The sequence below is a fragment of the Symphalangus syndactylus genome, chromosome 11 (genome assembly GCF_028878055.3).
Source record: "Symphalangus syndactylus isolate Jambi chromosome 11, NHGRI_mSymSyn1-v2.1_pri, whole genome shotgun sequence".
In the NCBI taxonomy this organism is placed as follows: Eukaryota; Metazoa; Chordata; class Mammalia; order Primates; family Hylobatidae; genus Symphalangus; species Symphalangus syndactylus.
Window position 1 is genome coordinate 64,625,139 of NC_072433.2, and position 20,833 is coordinate 64,645,971.

The 20,833-nt window shown below is 40.7% G+C and overlaps 1 protein-coding gene across 1 annotated transcript in view; it reads left to right on the plus strand.

Annotated features, from left to right (window-relative positions):
* Positions 1 to 20,833, plus strand: part of LOC129492657 (uncharacterized) — a 60,186-nt gene that overhangs the window by 23,280 nt on the left and 16,073 nt on the right. The window contains exon 4 of the mRNA XM_063612169.1: positions 7,720 to 7,856. Within this exon, the coding sequence (XP_063468239.1) occupies positions 7,720 to 7,856 (137 nt within the window). The remainder of the gene's footprint in view (positions 1 to 7,719; positions 7,857 to 20,833) is intronic.

Sequence of the window (20,833 nt, forward strand, 5' to 3'; positions counted from 1 at the left end):
AGAAGAGGACTCAACTTGAGAAAGGGCATCTACAAAAAATTTACAGGTAACATTGTACTTAATGCTACAAAACAATGTCTTTCACCTAATGTCAAAAAATCACTTTGGTTGCAGAATGAAGAATGGCTTGTGGAGCGATGGGTAAAAGTCAATGATATAATTGCATCTGGGAAGTTATGGCAATAGTTCAGGTGAAGATGACAGCTTAGACTTGGATGGCAGCAATAGAAAAGAGAGGTATTTTGGAAGATGGGTCTCATTCACAGATTGGGGATTATTCACAAATTGAGGGACAGATCTAAATATAACTGCTAGGTATTACCTTACTCAGCTGGATGGATGGTGCTGCCATTCACTGGGCAGAAAAATCAGGATGATTTTCTCTATACCATGGCCCCCAAAAGTCAATTAGAGCAGTCTGATATCTGTGGAAGATATCCACATTCAGAATGGAGGTGAGGTATTTTCAAGTACACGAAACTATGTTTACAAACACAGGGCTCCCTGACTGCAGGAAATAATTGAGGGAAAAAGCCGGTCTTATGAAATAAATTACTGGGAAGACATGCCAATACTGAAATACTGGAGAAGAGGGGAGAATTATATATTTCAAGGTGCTTTACAACAAGCTCTTTAACATATTATCTGATTTAAGTATGACCACAGCCACGTGAGGTAGAATTTTTCTGATACCTGTTTTTAGATGATGATTGGAGTCCCAATTTATTAAGTGATTTGTCCAAAACTATTCAATGGTGAAAGGTTTTCAAATGTAAATCTCCTGATTGCAGTGTCCCTAATCTTTTCAATGCTACAGTAAAAGTTAATTTCAGCTAAGAAGAGAGTCATTGGAAGGAATTCAGGTCTGCAGACTGGGTCCTCTCTAATAGGCTATTTCTCTTTTCTCCCACCCAGCTAAATCCTACTCATCGTTTGAGACTCTGTTCAGATTGTTCATCTCCTGTAAATCTTTTGCACCCATTCCTACTTACTGATTACTCCCATTAAAAAAATTAAGTTATATGTTATTTAATGTAATATGTTAAAATAGTATAATTTCAACATGCTATCAATATAAAAATGATATTTCACATTTTTCTGTACCAAATATTTGAAACCCAGCATGTATTTTATATTTACAATGAATCATAATTGGAAGTAGGCTCATTTCCAGTGCTTAGTGGCTAGTGGCTACTGTACCGGACAGCACAGGTCTACAGTCTAACCCCTTCTAACCTTCAGTGTGATACTCACCTTAAAATGTACAAAAAGAGGTGCATAATAGTTGATCCAAAATTAGATAATGCTCTGTTAAAATGGGAAGTGAAACACAAAATATCTTAGCATTTGGACCTTATCTGATTACCGAGACATTTTACTGTGATTGAAGAGTGGCTATGCAAATCTTTTTGACATTTTTACAAATACATTGCAGACTGGTTTTCTCTTTCCATTATCTCGTTTAAAGTCCGTGTGGGCACCTAGTTATTTTGTTCTATTTCTCCACTTAACAGTTGTTCATTCTGACCTATCTCAAAATAATAAGAGCTGTTTATGACAAACCCACAGCCAATATCATACTGAATGGGCAAAAACTGGAAGCATTCCCTTTGAAAACTGGCACAAGACAGGGATGCCCTCTCTCACCACTCCTATTCAACACAGAGTTGGAAATTCTGGCTAGGGCAATCAGGCAAGAGAAAGAAATAAAACGTATTCAATTAGGAAAAGAGGGAGTCAAATTGTCTCTGTTTGCAGATGACATGATTGTATATTTAGAAAACCCCATCGTCTCAGCCTAAAATCTTCTTAAGCTGATAAGCAACTTCAGCAAATCTCAGGATACAAAATCAATATGCAACAATCACAAGCATTCCTATACACCAATAATAGACAAACAGAGAGCCAAATCATGAGTGCCCTCCCATTCACGATTGCTACAAAGAGAATAAAATACCTAGGAATCCAACTTAAAAAGGATGTGACGGACCTCTTCAAGGAGAACTACAAACCACTGCTCAATGAAATAAAAGAGGACACAAACAAATGGAAGAATATTCCATGCTCATGGATAGGAAGAATCAATATCATGAAAATGGCCATACTGCCCAAGATAATTTATAGATTCAATGCTATCCCCATCAAACTACCACTGACTTTCTTCACAGAATTGGAAAAAACTACTTTAAAGTTCATAGGGAACCAAAAAAGAGCCCGCATTGCCAAGACAATCCTAAGCAAAAAGAACAAAGCTGGAGGCATCATGCTACCTGACTGTACTACAAGACTACAGTAACCAAAAGAGCATGGTACTGATACCAAAACAGATATATAGACCAGTGGAACAGAACAGAGGCCTCAGAAATAACACCACAAATCTACAACCATCTGTCCTTGGCAAACCTGACAAAAACAAGCAATGGGGAAAGGATTCCCTATTTAATAAATGGTGCTGGGAGGCTAGCCATATGTAGAAAGGTGAAACTGGATCCCTTCCTTACACCGTATACAAAAATTAACTCAAGATGGATTAACGACTTAATGTAAGACCTAACACCATAAAAACCCTAGAAGAAAACCTAGGCAATACCATTTAGGACGTAGGCATGGGCAAAGACTTCATGACTACAACACCAAAAGCAATGGCAACAAAAGCCAAAATAGATAAATGGGATCTAATTAAACTAAAGAGCTTCTGCACAGCAAAAGAAACTATCATTAGAGTGAACAAGCAACCTACAGAATGGGAGAAAATTTTTGCAATCTACCCATCTGCCAAAGGGCTAATATCTAGAATCTACAAAGAACTTAAACAAATTTACAAGAGAAAAACAAAGAACCCCATCAAAAAGTGGGCAAAGGATATGAACAGACACTTCTCAAAAGAAGACGTTTATGCAGCCAACAGACACATGAAAAAATGCTCATCATCAGTCATCATCAGAGAAATGCAAATCAAAACCACAGTGAGATACCATCACGCTAGTTAAAATGGCGGTCATTAAAAAGTCAGGAAACAACAGATACTGGAGAGGATGTGGAGAAATAGGAACGCTTTTACACTGTTGGTGGGAGTGTAAATTAGTTCAACCGTTGTGGAAGACAGTGTGGCGATTCCTCAAGGATCTAGAACTAGAAATACCATTTGACCCAGCAATCCCATTACTGGGTATATACCCAAAGGATTATAAATCATGCTACTATGAAAACACATGCACACATATGTTTATTGTGGCACTATTCACAATAGCAAAGACTTGGAACCAACCCAGATGTCCATCAATGATAGATTGGATTAAGAAAATGTGGCACATATACACCATGGAATACTATGCAGCCATAAAAAAGGATGAGTTAATGTCCTTTGCAGGGCATGGATGAAGCTGGAAACCATCATTCTCAGCAAACTATCACAAGGACAGAAAACCAAACACCGCATATTCTCACTCATAGGTGGGAATTGAACAATGAGAACACATGGACACAGGGCAGGGAGCATCACACACCAGGGCCTGTTGAGGGGTTGGGGTGCTGGGGGAGGGACAGCATTAGGAGAAATACCTAATGTAAATTACGAGTTGATGCGTGCAACATATCAACATGGCACATGTATACCTGTGTAACAAACCTGCACGTTGTGCACATGTACTCTAGAACTGAAAGTATATTAAAAAAAATTTAAACATTTTAAAATCTATAATAGATGAGAGGAAAATTAAAAAAAAATCCAAGTGAAATTAAATTCTAGAAGATTAATGTTGCCAGTTATATTTTGATGACAACAATAAACCTAATGCAATTTTGTTATCTTATTGCCTTAAAATGCAAGTTGATAACCAACAATGGTACCATTTTAGCACAGGTAACTAACTACTTGCGTTTGAGTTTCCCGAGAGGTCATCTGAATTGCAATAATGAAGAGGCGCTTAACTGATTGATGTTTTTTATAGTCTCTTAAATAGCATTAAATTTGTCTTAGAGTCTCTAGTATATTTAACAATTATATAGAGAAAAAAAAAGAGTTGTTCATTCTGCCATTCAGTAAATACCTGCTGATACCTTATTGGCCAAATGTGCCAGATGCAGGGGTGTGAAAGATACCACATGTCTGCTTTTACAAAGCTTCCAAAGTAGTGATAAAGAGAAAGAGGGTGAAAAACATGTGAAAACATATCTTTGTGTTTTATTTGACAATTATCATTCTGTGTCTATTATTTGTTTGAATATTAGTTTTCCCCCATTTCTTTAACTGGAGTGAGAGGAATGGACTTTATCTTCTTATTCTTTTTATCTTCTTGGGACGTAGGAGAATGCCTTAATAAATACACGTGGAATCCACTGCAATGGATGAATAAATGTGTGTTATTTTCTACAACAGAGGTCCCTACAAAGTATACTAGGAATATAAAGAAACATTTCATCTTCCTGATGGAGAATAGAAAGGAATATAAGGCAGAGGGGACATATGGTCCAGGCCTTGAAGGACTTGACACAATCGAAGAAGCTGATAAGAAGGAAGTTTGAGGAAAAGAATGAATAGGAGTTTTCAGATGAGAAAGTCTGGGAGTGGAAGTACATCACTTATGGCAGGTACTTTCTGAACATTTGCTTAATAAATACACAAATAGGTAAAAGAAAGAACTGAAGGACCTGAGGATGATCTATTTTGTGGAGTTAGAAATGGAGGGAGTGAAGGGGTGGTGGCACAGCAGAAGGAACATAGGAAAAACTGACAGCCACGAGTTGGCTGTTGCGATTGTTAACATTTTAAAGCAAAGCAAGACAACAGCAACCACCCTCTCGACGTTGGAGGTACAGTATTGTGTCCTCTTCTCTTAGCTTTGGGATAATGCCTATTGTATCCATCTGAGAACTTAATGATTCCGCAATCTCTCATTAACGTGGACAATTTCATTCAAGAAGGTTTATGGGCAGAGTGAAAAATAAGAAACCTAGCAGAGTGACATGCTTTCATTTTACTATAATGCATATAAAGGAAGACAAATATGCCAATAATATCCTTCTAATTCGATAGAACAGTCTCACAAGAACTTGTGCTATTTAGAAAAAGAGACACAGCAATGACTAACTTGTTCCCTGGGCAAATTACCAAGTAAGACAATCAAAGCCACAGATTTTCATAGGTTCTGTTTCCAGGAAGACAGCAGTTTCCAAAGTCTTCAGAGTCTGAGAAGACCAAGTTCTTCTATATATACATATACATATACATATACATCATATACATATACATATACATATACATATACATATACATCATATACATATACATATACATATACATATACATATACATATACATCATATACATATACATATACATATACATATACATCATATACATATACATATACATATACATATACATCATATACATATACATATACATATACATATACATATACATATACATATACATATACATCATATACATATACATATACATATACATATACATATACATATACATCATATACATATACATATACATATACATATACATCATATACATATACATATACATATACATATACATCATATACATATACATATACATATACATATACATATACATATACATCATATACATATACATATACATATACATATACATATACATATATATTTTGAGACAGAGTCTCACTCTTTCACCCAGGCTGGAGTGCAGTGGCACGATCTTGGCTCACCACAGCCTCCGCCTCTCGGGTTCAAATGATTCTCCTGCCTCAGCCTCCCAAGTAGCTGGGATTACCAGAATGTGCCACCACACCTGGCTAACTTTTGTATTTTTACAAAAATACAAAAGTGACGGAGTTTTGCCATGTCGTCCAATCTGGTCTTGAACTCCTGACCTCAAGTGATCCGCCCGCCTTGACCTTCCAAAGTGCTGGGATTACAGGTGTGAGCCAGCATGCCCAGCCTCTCAAATTATATTTCTAAGGACACAGTTTTAATAGAGACAACAAACTTAAAACTGTTAGAAATTTTCACCTGCCTCTATATTGTACAGTAAAGTAAAATTGATATTCCCTAAAAGTTCCAAGTTGAGAGCAAATGTAAGCCTGTATAGCCCAATTTTTCCGGAAACAGAAACCAAGAAAGTAATAGGATTTTACTAAATACTAGTGAAAAAAAGAGCACAGTATTAATCTTCCACATAAACAAGGTCACATGCAAATATGAGAAAACCCCCAAAGTTGCACTGTTTGTGTTTATGGAACCCTTCTCTAAGTAACATATCCGACACTCCAACCCCCTTCAATTCCCCCGTCGCAATCCTGACAAAAGCATTTCTCCTCCCACCACCACTGCCGGAATAAGTGCCCTTTCCCTCCAGGCTCTCAGCCAGTCCAGCTTTACTTCTATGCCGGATTTCCACCTGGCTCATTTCTGCCTCTGGCCTTTTGTTCAGCTTTCCCTGCTTGAGGCACACACCTCATTCCCTTCAGTTCTTCCACGATTCTGAAGTATTATAGAAATCACCTTTCATCTAGATTGTTTGTCTTTGAACCCTCTAGGCCTTGCTAAGGGGCGGGTAGAGGTTGGAATGAGAGCTGAGGGGGCAAAAAGTTCTGGTAGTCTGTTTTTCAGGACAAGCGCTCTTTCTCTGGAAATGGTAACAAGAGCCACATTAAACAGAAAGGCTTGCTTTCATGGATGTTTCTGTTATACATATGCATTTTTTTTCAATCGGAGAGAAGAGGAAGTGTACTTCCCCTGGCATTCAGTCATGTTCAGGATGAGGAAGGCGAGACAAACAGGGAACCTAGGTTTTATGCGAACTCACTGATTGAGACCGACAATGCCTGGTACTTGGAAAGGACACCATCTTTACCTTTACCCTGAGGACAGGGTCTCACTGTCACCCCAACCACTTGCCTGATAGTATGGTTCCTGGGTGCTAGGGGACAGGGGTAAGGAGTGGAGAAGTGTTTAGGGGGAGGAATGCGTTTAGGAATCTTTTGTGTGCTGGCAGGAAACCTGGGTCCACCAGTTCCGGAGATCCTTGTTTACTATATACCAGACAGCGAGGCTGATGATGATCTGGAGGATGTTCATTCAGAAGCCAGCCGCCAAAAGAGGTGGACAGAGCTAGAGGCAAGCAGTAAGAAAAAGTGACCTGAGAGCAGGAAGAGCAATGGAGTCATATAAATCATATACTGTCCTGTACTGCTGTTGAAATGTGCATCCATTCATTTATCCATTCATTTTTTTTAATCAGTAGTTATTGAGTGCCTGTGTATTCACATTATTGAATGTGAATTCAATGCATCTTTTTAAGGTGGTAGTTCTTTTTGTTTTTTGTTTTTTTTTGGTGGTGGTAGTTGTTTTTTGAGATGGAGTTTCACTCTGTCCCCCAGGCTGGAGTGCAGTGGTGCAATCCTGGCTCACTGAAAGCTCCACCTCCCGGGTTCAAGCAATTCTTCTGCCTCAGCCTCCTGCGTAGCTGGGATTACAGGCATGCATTACCACACCCGGCTAATTTTTTAAAAATTTGTTTTATTTTCAGTAGAGATGGGGTTTCACCATGTTGGCCAGGCTGGTCTCAAACTCCTGATCTAAAGTGATCCTCCTGCCTCGGCCTCCCAAAGTGCTGGTATTACAGGCGTGAGCCACCGTGCCTGGCGTAAGGTGTTGGTTCTGTGTCTAAGTTTAGAAGCATCTAAATTTTAAGTTTTATTGTTGTTGTTGTTGTTGCAGGAAAACACAGATCCTGGTGCCGAACATGAGGACAGGACAGGCTGAAGGAGAAAGTGGAAGGAGGGGAGCTTCTCTCTCAGCCTCATCCTCCTGGACCTGGATGATGGAGAGTCGTGAGGTGGTTCAGAGTACTCCAGGTGAGGAGGGAAAGATGGTGCCCACCACGTGGAGGCCAGCCTAGATCTTGTATGAAACCCGTGAGGTATGAAGGAGTAATTTTTCTTTCTAAGCCATTTATCTGCTTATTTCTCAGATCAGTGCCCTTTATGTTTGAACTTGGTGTGAATGACCATCTTAGTGATTCTTACTGCAATGACAGTAGGGAGTTAAATGACATAAGAGTCTTTTTTATGGTAAAGGATATAAAAATGTATCTGCATGTGGTCAGTGTAGAATATTCCCAGCCAGAGGTGCAGTTTTCTGGATCCCTTCCACAGACATTGTGTGGAAGCACACCTATTAACCGATAAGGGGTGAAATTTCACCAGAATAGAGAAGCATTCTCTTTGCCCTTTTCACGGGGGTGAGGATGAGGTTAGGGATGGGGTTATACCTTCTTTGCTCTCCCAGCTGCTTCTATATATCTTAGCCTGGATATGCCTAAACTTAAGCCAAAACAAAAAGTCAGAGACAGGTAGTTTATTTGCAAAATGATACTAGGGATCGGGAGTAAGGAATGAGAGTAAAGCAGGGGAGGCAGAAAAGCCACTGCAATCATGCATTGTCAACAGAGGAATGACCAACAAGCATACGAAAGGTCTCAGTGTTACTAGTCATCAGAATTCAGATGAAAACCACCAGGAGATACCTCCTAGATGCCTATTAGAATGGCTACATTAAAAAGACTGCAGCAACAAATGTTGGTGAGGGTGTGGAACAGTCAGAGCTCTCATAAATTGTTGGTAGGGGTGTAAATTGGTACAACTGCTTTGGAAAGGTCTGGCACTTTCTTAAAAAACTAAACACACACCTTCCATCACCCAGCAGTTTCATTCCTAGATATTTGCCCAGCAGAAATGAAAATATCTGTATATAAACAGACTCGTTTAAGAATGTTCATGGCCTGGCGCGGTGGCTCACGCCTGTAATCCCAGCACTTTGGGAGGCCGAGGCGGGTGGATCACGAGGTCAGGAGATCGAGACCATCCTGGCTAACATGGTGAAACCCCGTCTCTCCTAAAAATAAAAAAAATTAGCTGGGCGTGGTGCGGGTGCCTGTAGTCCCAGCTACTCAGGAGGCTGAGGCAGGAGAATGGTGTGAACCCGGGAGGTGGAGTTTGCAGTGAGTGGAGATCGCGTCACTGCACTCCAGCCTGGGCAACAGAGTGAGACTGTCTCAAAAAAAAAAAAAAAAAAAAAAAAAGAATGTTCACAGCAGCATTATGTGTTATAGTCAGAAACTGGAAACAGGCCAGGCCTGTAATCCTAGCACTTTGAGAACCTCAGACAGGTAGGAGAATTGCTTGAGGCCAGGAGTTCAAGACCAGCCTGGGGAACATAGCAAGACCCTGTCTTCACAAAAAATAAAAACATTAGCCAGCCATGGTGGCACACATCTGTAGTCCTAGCTACTTAGAAGGCTGAGGTGGGAGGATCACTTGAGCCCAGGAGTTCAAGGCTGCAGTGAGCTATGATCACCCAGCCTGGGTGATAGAATAAGACCTTGTTTCTAAACAAAACACAACAAAAACTGGAAACAGCTCATTAACGGAAGAATGGATAAACAAACTGTGGTATGTTCATGCAATGGAATATTGCCCAGCCATAAAAAGGAATGGAGTACTGATATAATAATATGAGTAAATATTAAAGCATGCTGGGTGAAAAAAGCCTTACACAAAATAATATGGTATTTTCCTATTTAAAGTTCTAGAATAGGCAGAACTAATCTGCAATGAAGAAAAATCAAAATAGTGATCTGTGCAGATGTGGGTGTACAAGTAGGAGTTGACAGAGAGCAGGCATGAGGGAATGTTCCTCTACATCTTCAAAGGAGTTTGGGTTACACATGTCAATGTACTTTTCAAAACTTACTGAATGGTACACTTACCATTATTCATTTTATTGAATATAAATTTTGCCTTAGAAGAAAAACATCATAAATGAATACTGAAGTTTAGTTAATGATATGCATGCTGAAGTGTTAAGGGTGAATTATACTGTTATCTGAAAAGTACTTTGAAATGCCTTAAAAATAAAATAGATTAGTAGATGGATAGAACAATGGATAAATGGATATACGTACGATAAAAGAAATAGAATAAGATGTTAGTTGTACAATCTAGATAGGGATAAATAGGTTTTGACTGTAGAATTCTTTCAACTTCTCTGTATGCTTGAACATTTTTATAATACAAAGTAAGGTAAAAACAAAAACGCATGATCACATTGGTTACAACTGAGCAACTGTTGTACAAGCCTGTCAGGACGGTTGAGGAGTTTTCTGAAATCTACTTCAGAGCCTAACACCTGGGTGGTGGAAGGGAAAACATTTATCTGTTGGCTTCTTTCTCCTTGTGTCAATGCTTAAAGCCCTCTTGCAAGTGCCCTGCACCTTAGAGAATTCCCAGGGTAGGGAGCTAGAGTACACAGCATGCATGGGCTGATGTGGGATGCTTCAGATTGCACCTGCGTGTAGCTGGTCAAAGCCTATGCAGAACCAAGAGTCAAACAAGAGGATGGAAAGTGCTCCAGAAGTATTGTATTAGTTACCCATCACTGCATAACAGGTTACGCTCCAAACTTAGTGTCTTACAACAAACAAACAGCTATTCTCCACAATTCCTGTGGGTCAGGAATTCAAGAGTCACTTAGCTGGCTGGTTCTAGCTCAGGGTCTGCCATGACATTATATTCAATATTTCAAGCCAGGGCTGCATTTATCTGAAAACTTGACTGGGGCTGAAAGATCCACTTTCAAGGTGGTGCATTACATGGCCCTTGGCAGGAGGCTCCAGTGTCCCTGCCACATGGGCCTCACAATACATCTGAGTGTCCTTGTAACATCCCCCAGAGTGAGTGATTATGGGGGGAGGAAAAAGTCACAATGTCTTGTATGACCTAGTCTTGGAAATCACACGCTGTCACTTCCACCACCTTTTATTACTTAGAAGTGAATCACTAGGTACATTTCACACTCAAGGAGAAGAGAATTAGGCTCCCCCCCTTTTTTTTTTTGAGACAGAGCCTCACTCTGTCGCCCAGGCTGGAGTGCAGTGGCACATTCTTGGCTCACTGCAACCTTCACCTCCCGGGTTCAAGCAATTCTTCTGCCTCAGCCTCCCAAGTAGCTGGGACTACAGGCCTGCGCCACCACGCCCGGCTAATTTTTGTATTTTTAGTAGAGACGGGGTTTCACCATATTGGCCAGGCTGGTCTTGAACTCCTGACCTCATGATCCACCTGCCTCGGCCTCCCAAAATGCTAGGTTTACAGGTGTGAGCTACCGCTTCCAGCCTAGCCTTCACTTTTTGAAGGAAGGAACATCAAAGAAGTTGAGAACGTGTTTGGAAACCACAACAGATTTCCATTACGTTTCACCTTTGCACTTCTTAGGACTTTTGTGCTCTGCGTTAAGTCCAGTCTGACCAGAGTCTTCTAGATAGTGGCTAGCTCCAAATCTTACAAACACTAAATACGGGAAGGTGAATAGAACAAGTTACATTCCCTGCTGATGCAACAGGTTCCAAATCCATAAATAGTACTTGTCATCTCCGTTTTCCGCCATTTGCTCTAGATTTCCCTTAACCTTAACCAATTATTTGGCTGATGTAGGTTGCTTTCCTGATGGCTGACTCAAAACTTTATCTCTGAGGGATCTGAGCCTTCAGTTGACCTTGTAAAGTCATGATCACTGCGATTGCCCATCCACCATCACCAGTCATGGAATCATCAATAGATGTCCCTGTAAATCTTCTATGTCCTAGACACAGTCCTTCCTGCACACATAATGTAACAGCAGCCTTAGCTCTTCATGGTAATCAGAGTTGATTACTCTTTTCAGCATAGGAACACCTCTTTTTTCTTGCTGGTCTACTGCCATGAGGAACCCAAAATTCAAAAACAATGATCATACTTTAAGGTGAATGGAAGCGCTATCATTTCTGCTAGTGCGTATATTCGCCCACCTGAAAGTGGGACAATTAATTCAGCAGAACCTAAGCTCATTTGATGGGAAATGCACAACACTTTTAAGTGGATCATGAGAAGTGTTGGTGAGGGGGGCAATCCTACTTCCACCTCATGTTTCCTGGACCAATGTTGTTAGACACTGGGGACACAGCACCATGTATCAGCTATTGCTTTAGGACATATACACAGTATTTTGGAGGACAGTGTCATTACCAACAGGGTGTTCTACCTGAACCTGGGCTGACACTAAAAATCTTTTTCAAGAACTTCTGCTTTCAACCATGAAGGAGTAAGCCAGCCTGCAATTACATTTTGAAAGTCAGCAACTAGAAAACTAAACAAAATGTAGGAAAAAACTATTTTAAGTCAGTGGATAAGAATCCAACGAGATTGTGATCCCCATGAAAAGGAAAACAAAAGGGGCAAAATACACCCTGGAGTAGGCTTTCTGCCTGTAGGTAGCTCCAAGATTGTGATTCAGGGAGATGAAATTATACAGAGTGTTGTCATTGAATTAAACAGAGATTATAGTTCAAGAAGACCAAGCTAGCTTTGATTTATAAGGCAGAGCACCTAAGTCCATTTTCTGTTGTTATAACCAAATACCTGAAACTACGTAGTTTATAATGAAGAGAAATCTATTTCTCACAGTTCTGAAGTCTGAAAGTCCAAGGTTGAAGGGGTGCATCTGGAGGGCCTTCCTATTGGTAGGGAATCTCTGCAGAGTCCCGAGGTGGTGTAGGGCATAGAGAAGGAGCTAAGTATGCTAGCTTACGAAGTTTAGTCCTTTATATGAAGCCTCTTACGAAGCCACTCATGTCCCACACTCATCACTTTATCTCATTCTAATGACCTCCAAAGGTGCCACCTCTCAAATACTATGGTTGAATTCCCCCCCCACCTTAATATTGTTACAGTGGGGATTAAGTTTCAACATGAGTTTCAGAGGGGACAAACATTCAAACCATAGCATTGCTTGAGAGGAGAGCTCTCAAGAAATCTTTGGCTGGCTGCAGTGGCTCACACCTGTAATCCCAGCACTTTGGGAGGCTGAGGTGGGTGGATCGCTTGAGCCCAGGAATTTGAGACCAGCCTGGGTAACATGGTGACATCCTGTCTTTACAAAAAATACAAAAAATCAGCTGGGTGTGGTGCTGCACACCTGTGGTCCCAGCTACTTGGGAGGTTGAGGGGAAGGATCACCTGAGCCTGGGGAGGCGGAGGTTGCAGTGAGCCATCATGGTGCCACTGCACTCCAGCCTGGGCAACAGTGAGACTCTTGACTCTTTGCCTGAACACCAAACTAGTCAGGAATAGGATGAAATCCCATAGGACTGGACAAGAACAACTTTCAGGGAAAGAATAGTTCTGTGTAAGCTGTAAGACAAATAACCAATAACCAGGGTCTCTCCATGTTACTTAGGTGGTATTGAACTCCTGAGCTCAAGCAATCCTATCTGCCTTGGCCTCCAGAAATGTTGGGATTACAGGCGTGAGCCACAGCACCTGGCCCTACAAACTTTTAAGAAGATAAATGCTTGTAGAAATTTAATTACATTTTGCCTCTATGAATTCCTGATGAAAACTTTCTGAAATCTGTCATAAATACATAATCAAAAGAAAAAAATAAATATCTTTAATATTTTCACATCCCTGAGCTTTCTGACTCCTTCCTTAGTGCTATGGCAAGCTCCAGTCCAGGCAAGTTCCAGCCTCTGGACTTTATTTATTATAGGACACTATTTTGTCCAAGCCTCAAGAAATAACTCTTGCAGTGTATTGCTACAGCTATCCTTGCCGGGACACTGAGTTTCCTGATCAAGGAAGGGTGCTCCCAGGTCAATAAATTCACGGTTTTCCAGCTTTCTATTCCACTCACCCACGCTAGTCCAACATCCTCAAGATCCACTTTCACAAGCTTATCCAGGTTCCTGCCTGTATACATTACCCAGGTAAATGGTTTGGCTGTGTGTCCCCACCCAAATCTCATCTCGAATTGTAATCCCCATGTGCTGAGGGTGGGGCCTGTAATCCCCATGTGTTGAGGGAGGGAGGTGATTGGATTATGGGAGAGGTTCCCCCATGCTGTTCTTGTGATAATGAGTGGGTTCTCACGAGATCTGATGATTTTATAAGCATCCAGCATTTCTCCTGCTTACACTTCTCACTCCCGCCACCCTGTGAAGGTCTTTGCTTCCTCTTTGCCTTCCACCATGATTGTAAGTTTCCTGAGGCCTTTGCAGCTATGCAGAACTGTGAGTCAGTTAAACCTCTTTCTTTTATAAATTACCCAGTCTTAGGTATTTCTTTATAGCAGTGTGAGAACAGTCTAATACCCCAGGTCCTTCAGTTTCTTTAGTAAACTATTTCCTACTGCAGCAGGGTTACATTTCCCCACCTGCTTGAGCCAAAACCTGACTCCAGTTATCATGGGGTCAGTGAGTTGGAGATGGAAGGAGACCTTGAGGAAGACAGACATCACTTTGCAAAACAAGATTCAGGTGAGGTATTTTCAGGGTCTCCTGGCAAGATGAGGCTGATGTCCCCAGCAAGGAGAAGGCTGGCTTTGCTCTCCTAGAGGATGAAAATTAATCTAGTGACTCAATATTCTCAGACTTGTCTATCCTATCCCAGCTCTTAAGATCTTAAGCTTTTCCTATCCGGGTTCTAACTTTGAAATAGGAGACCTGTGAAGCCTTGGCGTTCTGTCTCCTCTATGACTCTGTCACCTGTTGTCTTAATCTTCAAGACAGTATTCCCTGTGCCTGCAGGAGATCAAGTTCTTTTAACCATTGCTCTATTCACCGTGGGCTTGAGTTGATAGTTGGCTAACATGACCCTGTCATTTTCTTATTTTGAGACTTTCAAAGCAGTTAACAAAAGCCACTGAATTCCCTATTCCTTTACAATTATCATTGCCTCCATATTGTTGAAGTACCATAGCTACCACTTGACCCAGAGCCTCTCCCTTCCACCTGTACCTCATCCCAATCCACCACAGGTGAGAGCCTTAATTGTGTTGCTGCTGGATCTGCACTTACCACTCAAGCTGTGACGGGAATGATGAGAAAAACGTTCTTCTCTTACAGTGACCATCCTGGCTACCTGCAAAGTATGCTTAGAATTCTAGATTCCTTTGAAGTCTGGGTAAAGATCTCCCAAGGGCTGGCTGATGGGGACATGGGGATTCTTAATCCTGTTCACCTACAACATCCCATCCAAAGGGAACCTCAGAAGTATTAATTGCCCACCTTTATGGGTTGTGCATGCATGACTGCCGAGCAGCTTTCCATAGGCATCACAGACTTTGGTGTCAGACAAACCTTGGAGCAAAAGCTACAGATCCAGTGTCTGGACTGAGGCAAGGTCAGGTTATGCCTCTGTGGAACTGCTTGCCTGCATCAGTGACTGGGGTAAGTGGCCAGGCCAAAAGGATGGGAAATGGTGCTCAAGAGTTCTGGTCCCCTGGAGGCCCTGACTGGAGCCAAGTGTCAGCACACCAAACATCATCAGCTCATTCTGGAGCATTTATTTTAACCCAAGTATTAATAAATAAGTTGGAAGTCAATTTGTAGATGCACTGGACCAGAACTAGGTCAAAGTCTATTTGCCTAATCAATGCCCTGGCTACCCTTTTTTCTGTGTGGTTGTACGGGGTTTGGTTTGAGTCTGAGGACCATGATCACAGGTCCATTTCTTGGTGGACTAAACAAGAAACCAGGCTAAAGATTCCCAAACTTACTAACATCCTTCCCTTTACCCAGATATTAGCCTGATGACAATTTCATTCATCAACCTAGCTTTGAACATAGTTTTCAGTGTCCAAATTCTTTCTGGATAGTTTATTTCTCTCTTCAGTTATTAGGTCTGTAATCTTTTATATGATCTGTGTCCACATAAAAAATTACCAACATTTTCCCAACTAGTTTAGTAATGAAAGTACCATCGAATTAAAAAAAAATCTTCAGTGTGGGGGAAAAGGAGGACAGATGTGATTATTAGACTGTCATCATGGGTCTCTACTTGTTTTAAAAAGTTATAGCTACCTGAGGATTTTTTCAAAAGATTTTATTATGAAAATTTTAAACATCCACAAAGTAGAAATAATAAAATAATAAATCCCCGTGTACCCATCAGCCAGCCCTTGGGAGATCTTTACCAAGACTCCAAAGGAATCCAGAATTCTAAGCATACTTTGTAGGTAGCCAGGATGGTCACTGTAAGAGAACGGTTTTTCTCATCATTCCCGTCACATATTGAATGGGTGATCACATTTCTACCTTAGAAATGGATTATTTCCCCTCTGATGAGTTTATTTGCTCAGGTTCCCTTTAACCAGAGGGTATCAGGGCCGGGGCCAGGCATGAGGCAAGATCTAGCTGTGCCCACTGGAGGGGGCAGTGTCCTCCTGTTTCATTTGCTGTGGATTGGCCCTGATACTTGTCAGAGTTTTATTTAGCTCTGTTCTTCTCCTTCTGTTGGAATATCATTCATTTTTCTTGGACTGTGGGATGCGGTCCATGACCTTCACAGTAGCTCTTGCATTACTGTCTGCAGTGTTTCGCAGTAAATGAATTGGCATAACGTCACCCACCCTACCTCTACACTGTTTGACTCTCACATTTCCATCAGTCTAGGCTGCTCACTGTTTTCCATCTCAGTTCTGGGAAGCCAGAAAAAAATTGGTTTGAAATTGAATTTTTAAAGTATGTTTTTCTAATGAAACTCCTAGATGGCCTTGATTGCGTCTCCAGATCTCCTCTCATCTCGCTTCTGTTTTCACACAGAGATGCAGTTGTTTTTCATAGTCTGGAGCATAGAAAAAATGTGGACTGCACTCTGTGCTGATCAGAACCTATATAGACCTCTGGGTTTTATTTTGGGCACTGCATTTGAAAGGATATAATGGCAAACTGGAGTGGGGCGGGGGTGAGGGAGGGGAACTAACAGATAGGTCGGAGCAATATCTGATGAACAATTAACCATGTAGAAAAGAAGGCCCTGGAGAGGCAGAGTAGCTATCTACAAAAGTTGTGTTGAAATGTAGCTGTGATTGGTGTGGGGAAGTTAGAGAAAGCAAATTTCAGCTTATTATAAGGTTAGATTAGAAACATACAATAGTTAAACTAGACTGACTCATAAAGAAGTGAGTTTTCCTTCCTAGGAGTCAGATAAATGCCAGGTAACATCTCTCAGGAATATACTTCGGGGCGGGGAGGGGAGTTCCTCATAATAGAAAACCCGTCCAGAACACTTATTTTCTTCCAAGTACTCTTCTAAGCCCCTTTCCTTTATTATTTATTTAACCCTCATGACAACCTTATGAAATAGGCACTTCAGATCCACAGCTTTTATCTGAAAACCTTAAGACCAAAATTCTTAATTTTCTGGATTTTAGAAAGGTATATGGCACATACACCTTATGGTAGAAAATACCCCCACGGGGCTGTTCTCCATGATCAAATACATTAATATTTATACAGTGAGGCATGTGAATTTTTGCATTAAATGGAATACTTTTACATGAGTTGGGTTACATTTTGTTGCCAAATGTGTTCAGATCATCTCTTCCCACCAAAAAATTTTGAAATAATTTTAGGTTTTTGCATTCTGAATTGTAGAAAAGAGATTATGGACACATATTGCTATTCCTGGTTTACTCATGAAGAAACTGAGGCGAGAGATTAAGTAGCTTGCTCAAAGTCATATGGCTTCCACCCAGGCAGAAACCGGGTTTGAGCCCTGCTCTTAAGCACTATGTGGACTGCCTCTCCCTGTGCTCTGCCTCCTCTCTTTGAGGGGTTGGGCTTAGTTACCTGAAATGTCTCTAACCTTGAGCCTTTGATTCCCTGACCTCTGACTTCAGCCAGCCTCACACTGGTTCCAGAGCGATACTCAGAGCTGTTCTCAGATACTAGACTGGAATAAATGAGAGACATCTGGAGAAATGAGACCTCTTCCTATCCCAACAGGACTGTGTTTCACAGGAGGCATTTTAGTGTTGTTGTTCCCCAGTGGCTAGGCAGAGGCAGACAAAGAGAACATTGTGTATCATCATAATTTGTCTTCAGTGACCTTTCTTTTTGTGTCATTCACCACCACCTGTTCCTCAAAACACCACCACGTGAACCCCAAGCCCAGTGGCTCAGGTTTGCCCTCTTTCCACCCACGTTCCAGGATGGATTTTTCCAGGAACAGGATTAATGACTCTTAACTTTTCTTCTACTATCTAGAGGTGAATTATAAGGTAGCAACCCAAGAATATGGGTTTGGACATTCAAATACTTGAGTTTAAGTCCAGCTGTGCAAACTTGGGCAAAGCCATTTAACCTCATTCATCAACTTGTCAAATAGGACAGATAATACTTACCCGGGATGAATTCCAGTTTTGATGAGGCTGACATTTTCACTATTTGTTGGAGCCTTCTTAAACAAAAGAATAAAAATTTATGATATGAATTGGTTACAAAATTGTGTGTTTATTTAGAAACAATTCTCATGTTCACGTAAGGGGAAATATGATGCATTAGGAGTTGAAGTGATCTTCACAAAGGCTTTTTTTGCATATAATTTACAAAATTATACAACCATGTAAACATATTGATAGGGCCCCTTTCCAGAGTTAGAAAGGGGTCCATTCAGCAAACAGTCCTGCAACTTAGAATTCATTAACAGCAAGGTAAATTTGCTTCTGTATCAAACTCACAGAGTTGTAAGAATTGAATCACAAGATTAAATATATGCAAATGTGTTTTGTAATCATCAAACACTGTGCATAATTATTTTGATGCCTACAACTAAGCAAAAATATTTATACCTACAACAAAGCAAAAATAGTTATTCAATAAATAATAAAATAGATGAAATTTGCTCTCACCAAAGTAGTATACAAGCTAATTGTATTACATTTCCCTAGGCCTGAAAACATTTATCAGAGTGATATATGTACATATATTTTTTTTTTTTTTTTTTTTTTTTTTTTGAGACGGAGTCTCGCTCTGTCGCCCAGGCTGGAGTGCAGTGGCGCAATCTCGGCTCACTGCAAGCTCCCCCTCCCGGGTTCACGCCATTCTCCTGCCTCAGCCTCTCCGAGTAGCTGGGACTACAGGCGCCCGCCACCACGCCCGGCTAATTTTTTCTATTTTTTAGTAGAGACGGGGTTTCACCATGGTCTCGATCTCCTGACCTCATGATCCGCCCGCCTCGGCCTCCCAAAGTGCTGGGATTACAAGCGTGAGCCACCGCGCCCGGCCTATGTACATATTTTTATACAACAGTCCAATATTGATAAAAGATTTGCAACCAAATAGAACAACCCCATGCCCCACCCCTCATATTTTCTAATTCCACTTTCCAGACTCAATACATTTCCTCCATATTGCTAACTAATATGTGCTATATTGTTTTTCCTGATTTATCAACCTCGAATATTGTCTGGTGACTTTCTATTATGGCATTATTCACTTTCTTCTTCCCATTCTCTCAATATAGTTATAGGACAGTTCTTATAATATGAAATATTGTTTATGGCTGAACAAAATAGTGGACTATGATTTTACTTCCTTCCGCATACCTCTAAATAATTGTGTTATTTTTCATTTGCTTAGTTTTCCATTGTACCTATACTTGGGTTTTCCCACTGTCTATAATAGCATTTTATATATCTTTCCACGCAGTCAAATTCCCCACACTGCAGAGAGCCATGGAGCCCTCTATCCCTCTGCTCCAGACTAGTCTTGCTGTTTTCTGTCCAACAATACAGAACTTCATGTGCTATCATGCTGGAAATTTCCATCATCTCTCTCCTAAATTGGATTTCCTATGTTTTCTATCTTCCTCTGTTTTGGTTGCATCTTTTTGGTGGTTCTTATTCTCCAGTAGCTTCTAAGGAAAGGTCTATGGGAGGTACATTAACTGAGACTCTACATGTGCATGTCTCAAAATATCTTTATTCTAGCCTTATAATTAACTGATAGTTTAGGCGGATATGGAATTCTAGGTTTAAAACAATTTCACTCAGAATTTGGAAGGCATTTCATTGTCTTCTAGCTTCTGATATTGCTCTAGAGAAGTTCTGCCATTCTCATTCACAATCCTTTGTATCTGATGACTTTTCCTCTTTGGAGATGACCTATGATTCCACAATAACATGTGATAGGTTAGATTATTATTCAAAAGATTCACTTTTCTCCCTCTCCCTGACTTACTTTGGCTAGTGGGATATTAGCAAGTATGTTGCAAGCAGTGGCTTGAAAACCACTTGTGTGGTTGGGCTTGTTTTCTTAGCCTTATGCCATCAGAAGCACAGAACAGGCTGATGACTAGCCCACTGGTTCTAGAAGGAGGATGAGTAACACATGGAGCAAAGCCAAACCCTCCTAGCCAAGCTCAGCCTGAATCAGCAGAGCTGCACGGTGGAGCCCAGCTTGGATCTGCCAACACTCAGCTGATTCATAGATCAATGACAATAAACGACTGTTATTTTAAGCCACTGAATTTTTGGATGTTTGTCATATAATATTTTGTGGAAATAGCTTTTGGTATCAGAAATTAGTATCTAAATTGGTATTAGAGATTGGTATTTGTAGTGGGGTATAGGCACAAGAAAACAAAAAAATAAGTGGCATTGGTTTGGAGGCTGGATGATGGGCACAAGAAAACTGTTATAGGAGGCTGGAAAGAAAATGGTAATCTGTGTTTTGCAGGGATGAGACATTTTCTAAAACTGTCACCTTTGGTAACTTGGAAGTTAGCATATGTACCTAAAAATATTTGGATTTGTGCTGAGAAGTCTTCAGGCACAATGATAAAAGTGTGAGCTAGTTGTATTTAGCTGCATATAATAGGTACTAGAGATGAGTTCAGAAAAGAACCAGCCAGGTTTCAAGGAACATGTAGGTGGAATACAGAGAGCCCAAGAATTCTGGGACTTGCTGAGTTGGAAAATAAACTTTTGCATCTCCAATATAGTTGGCAAGTCAGCT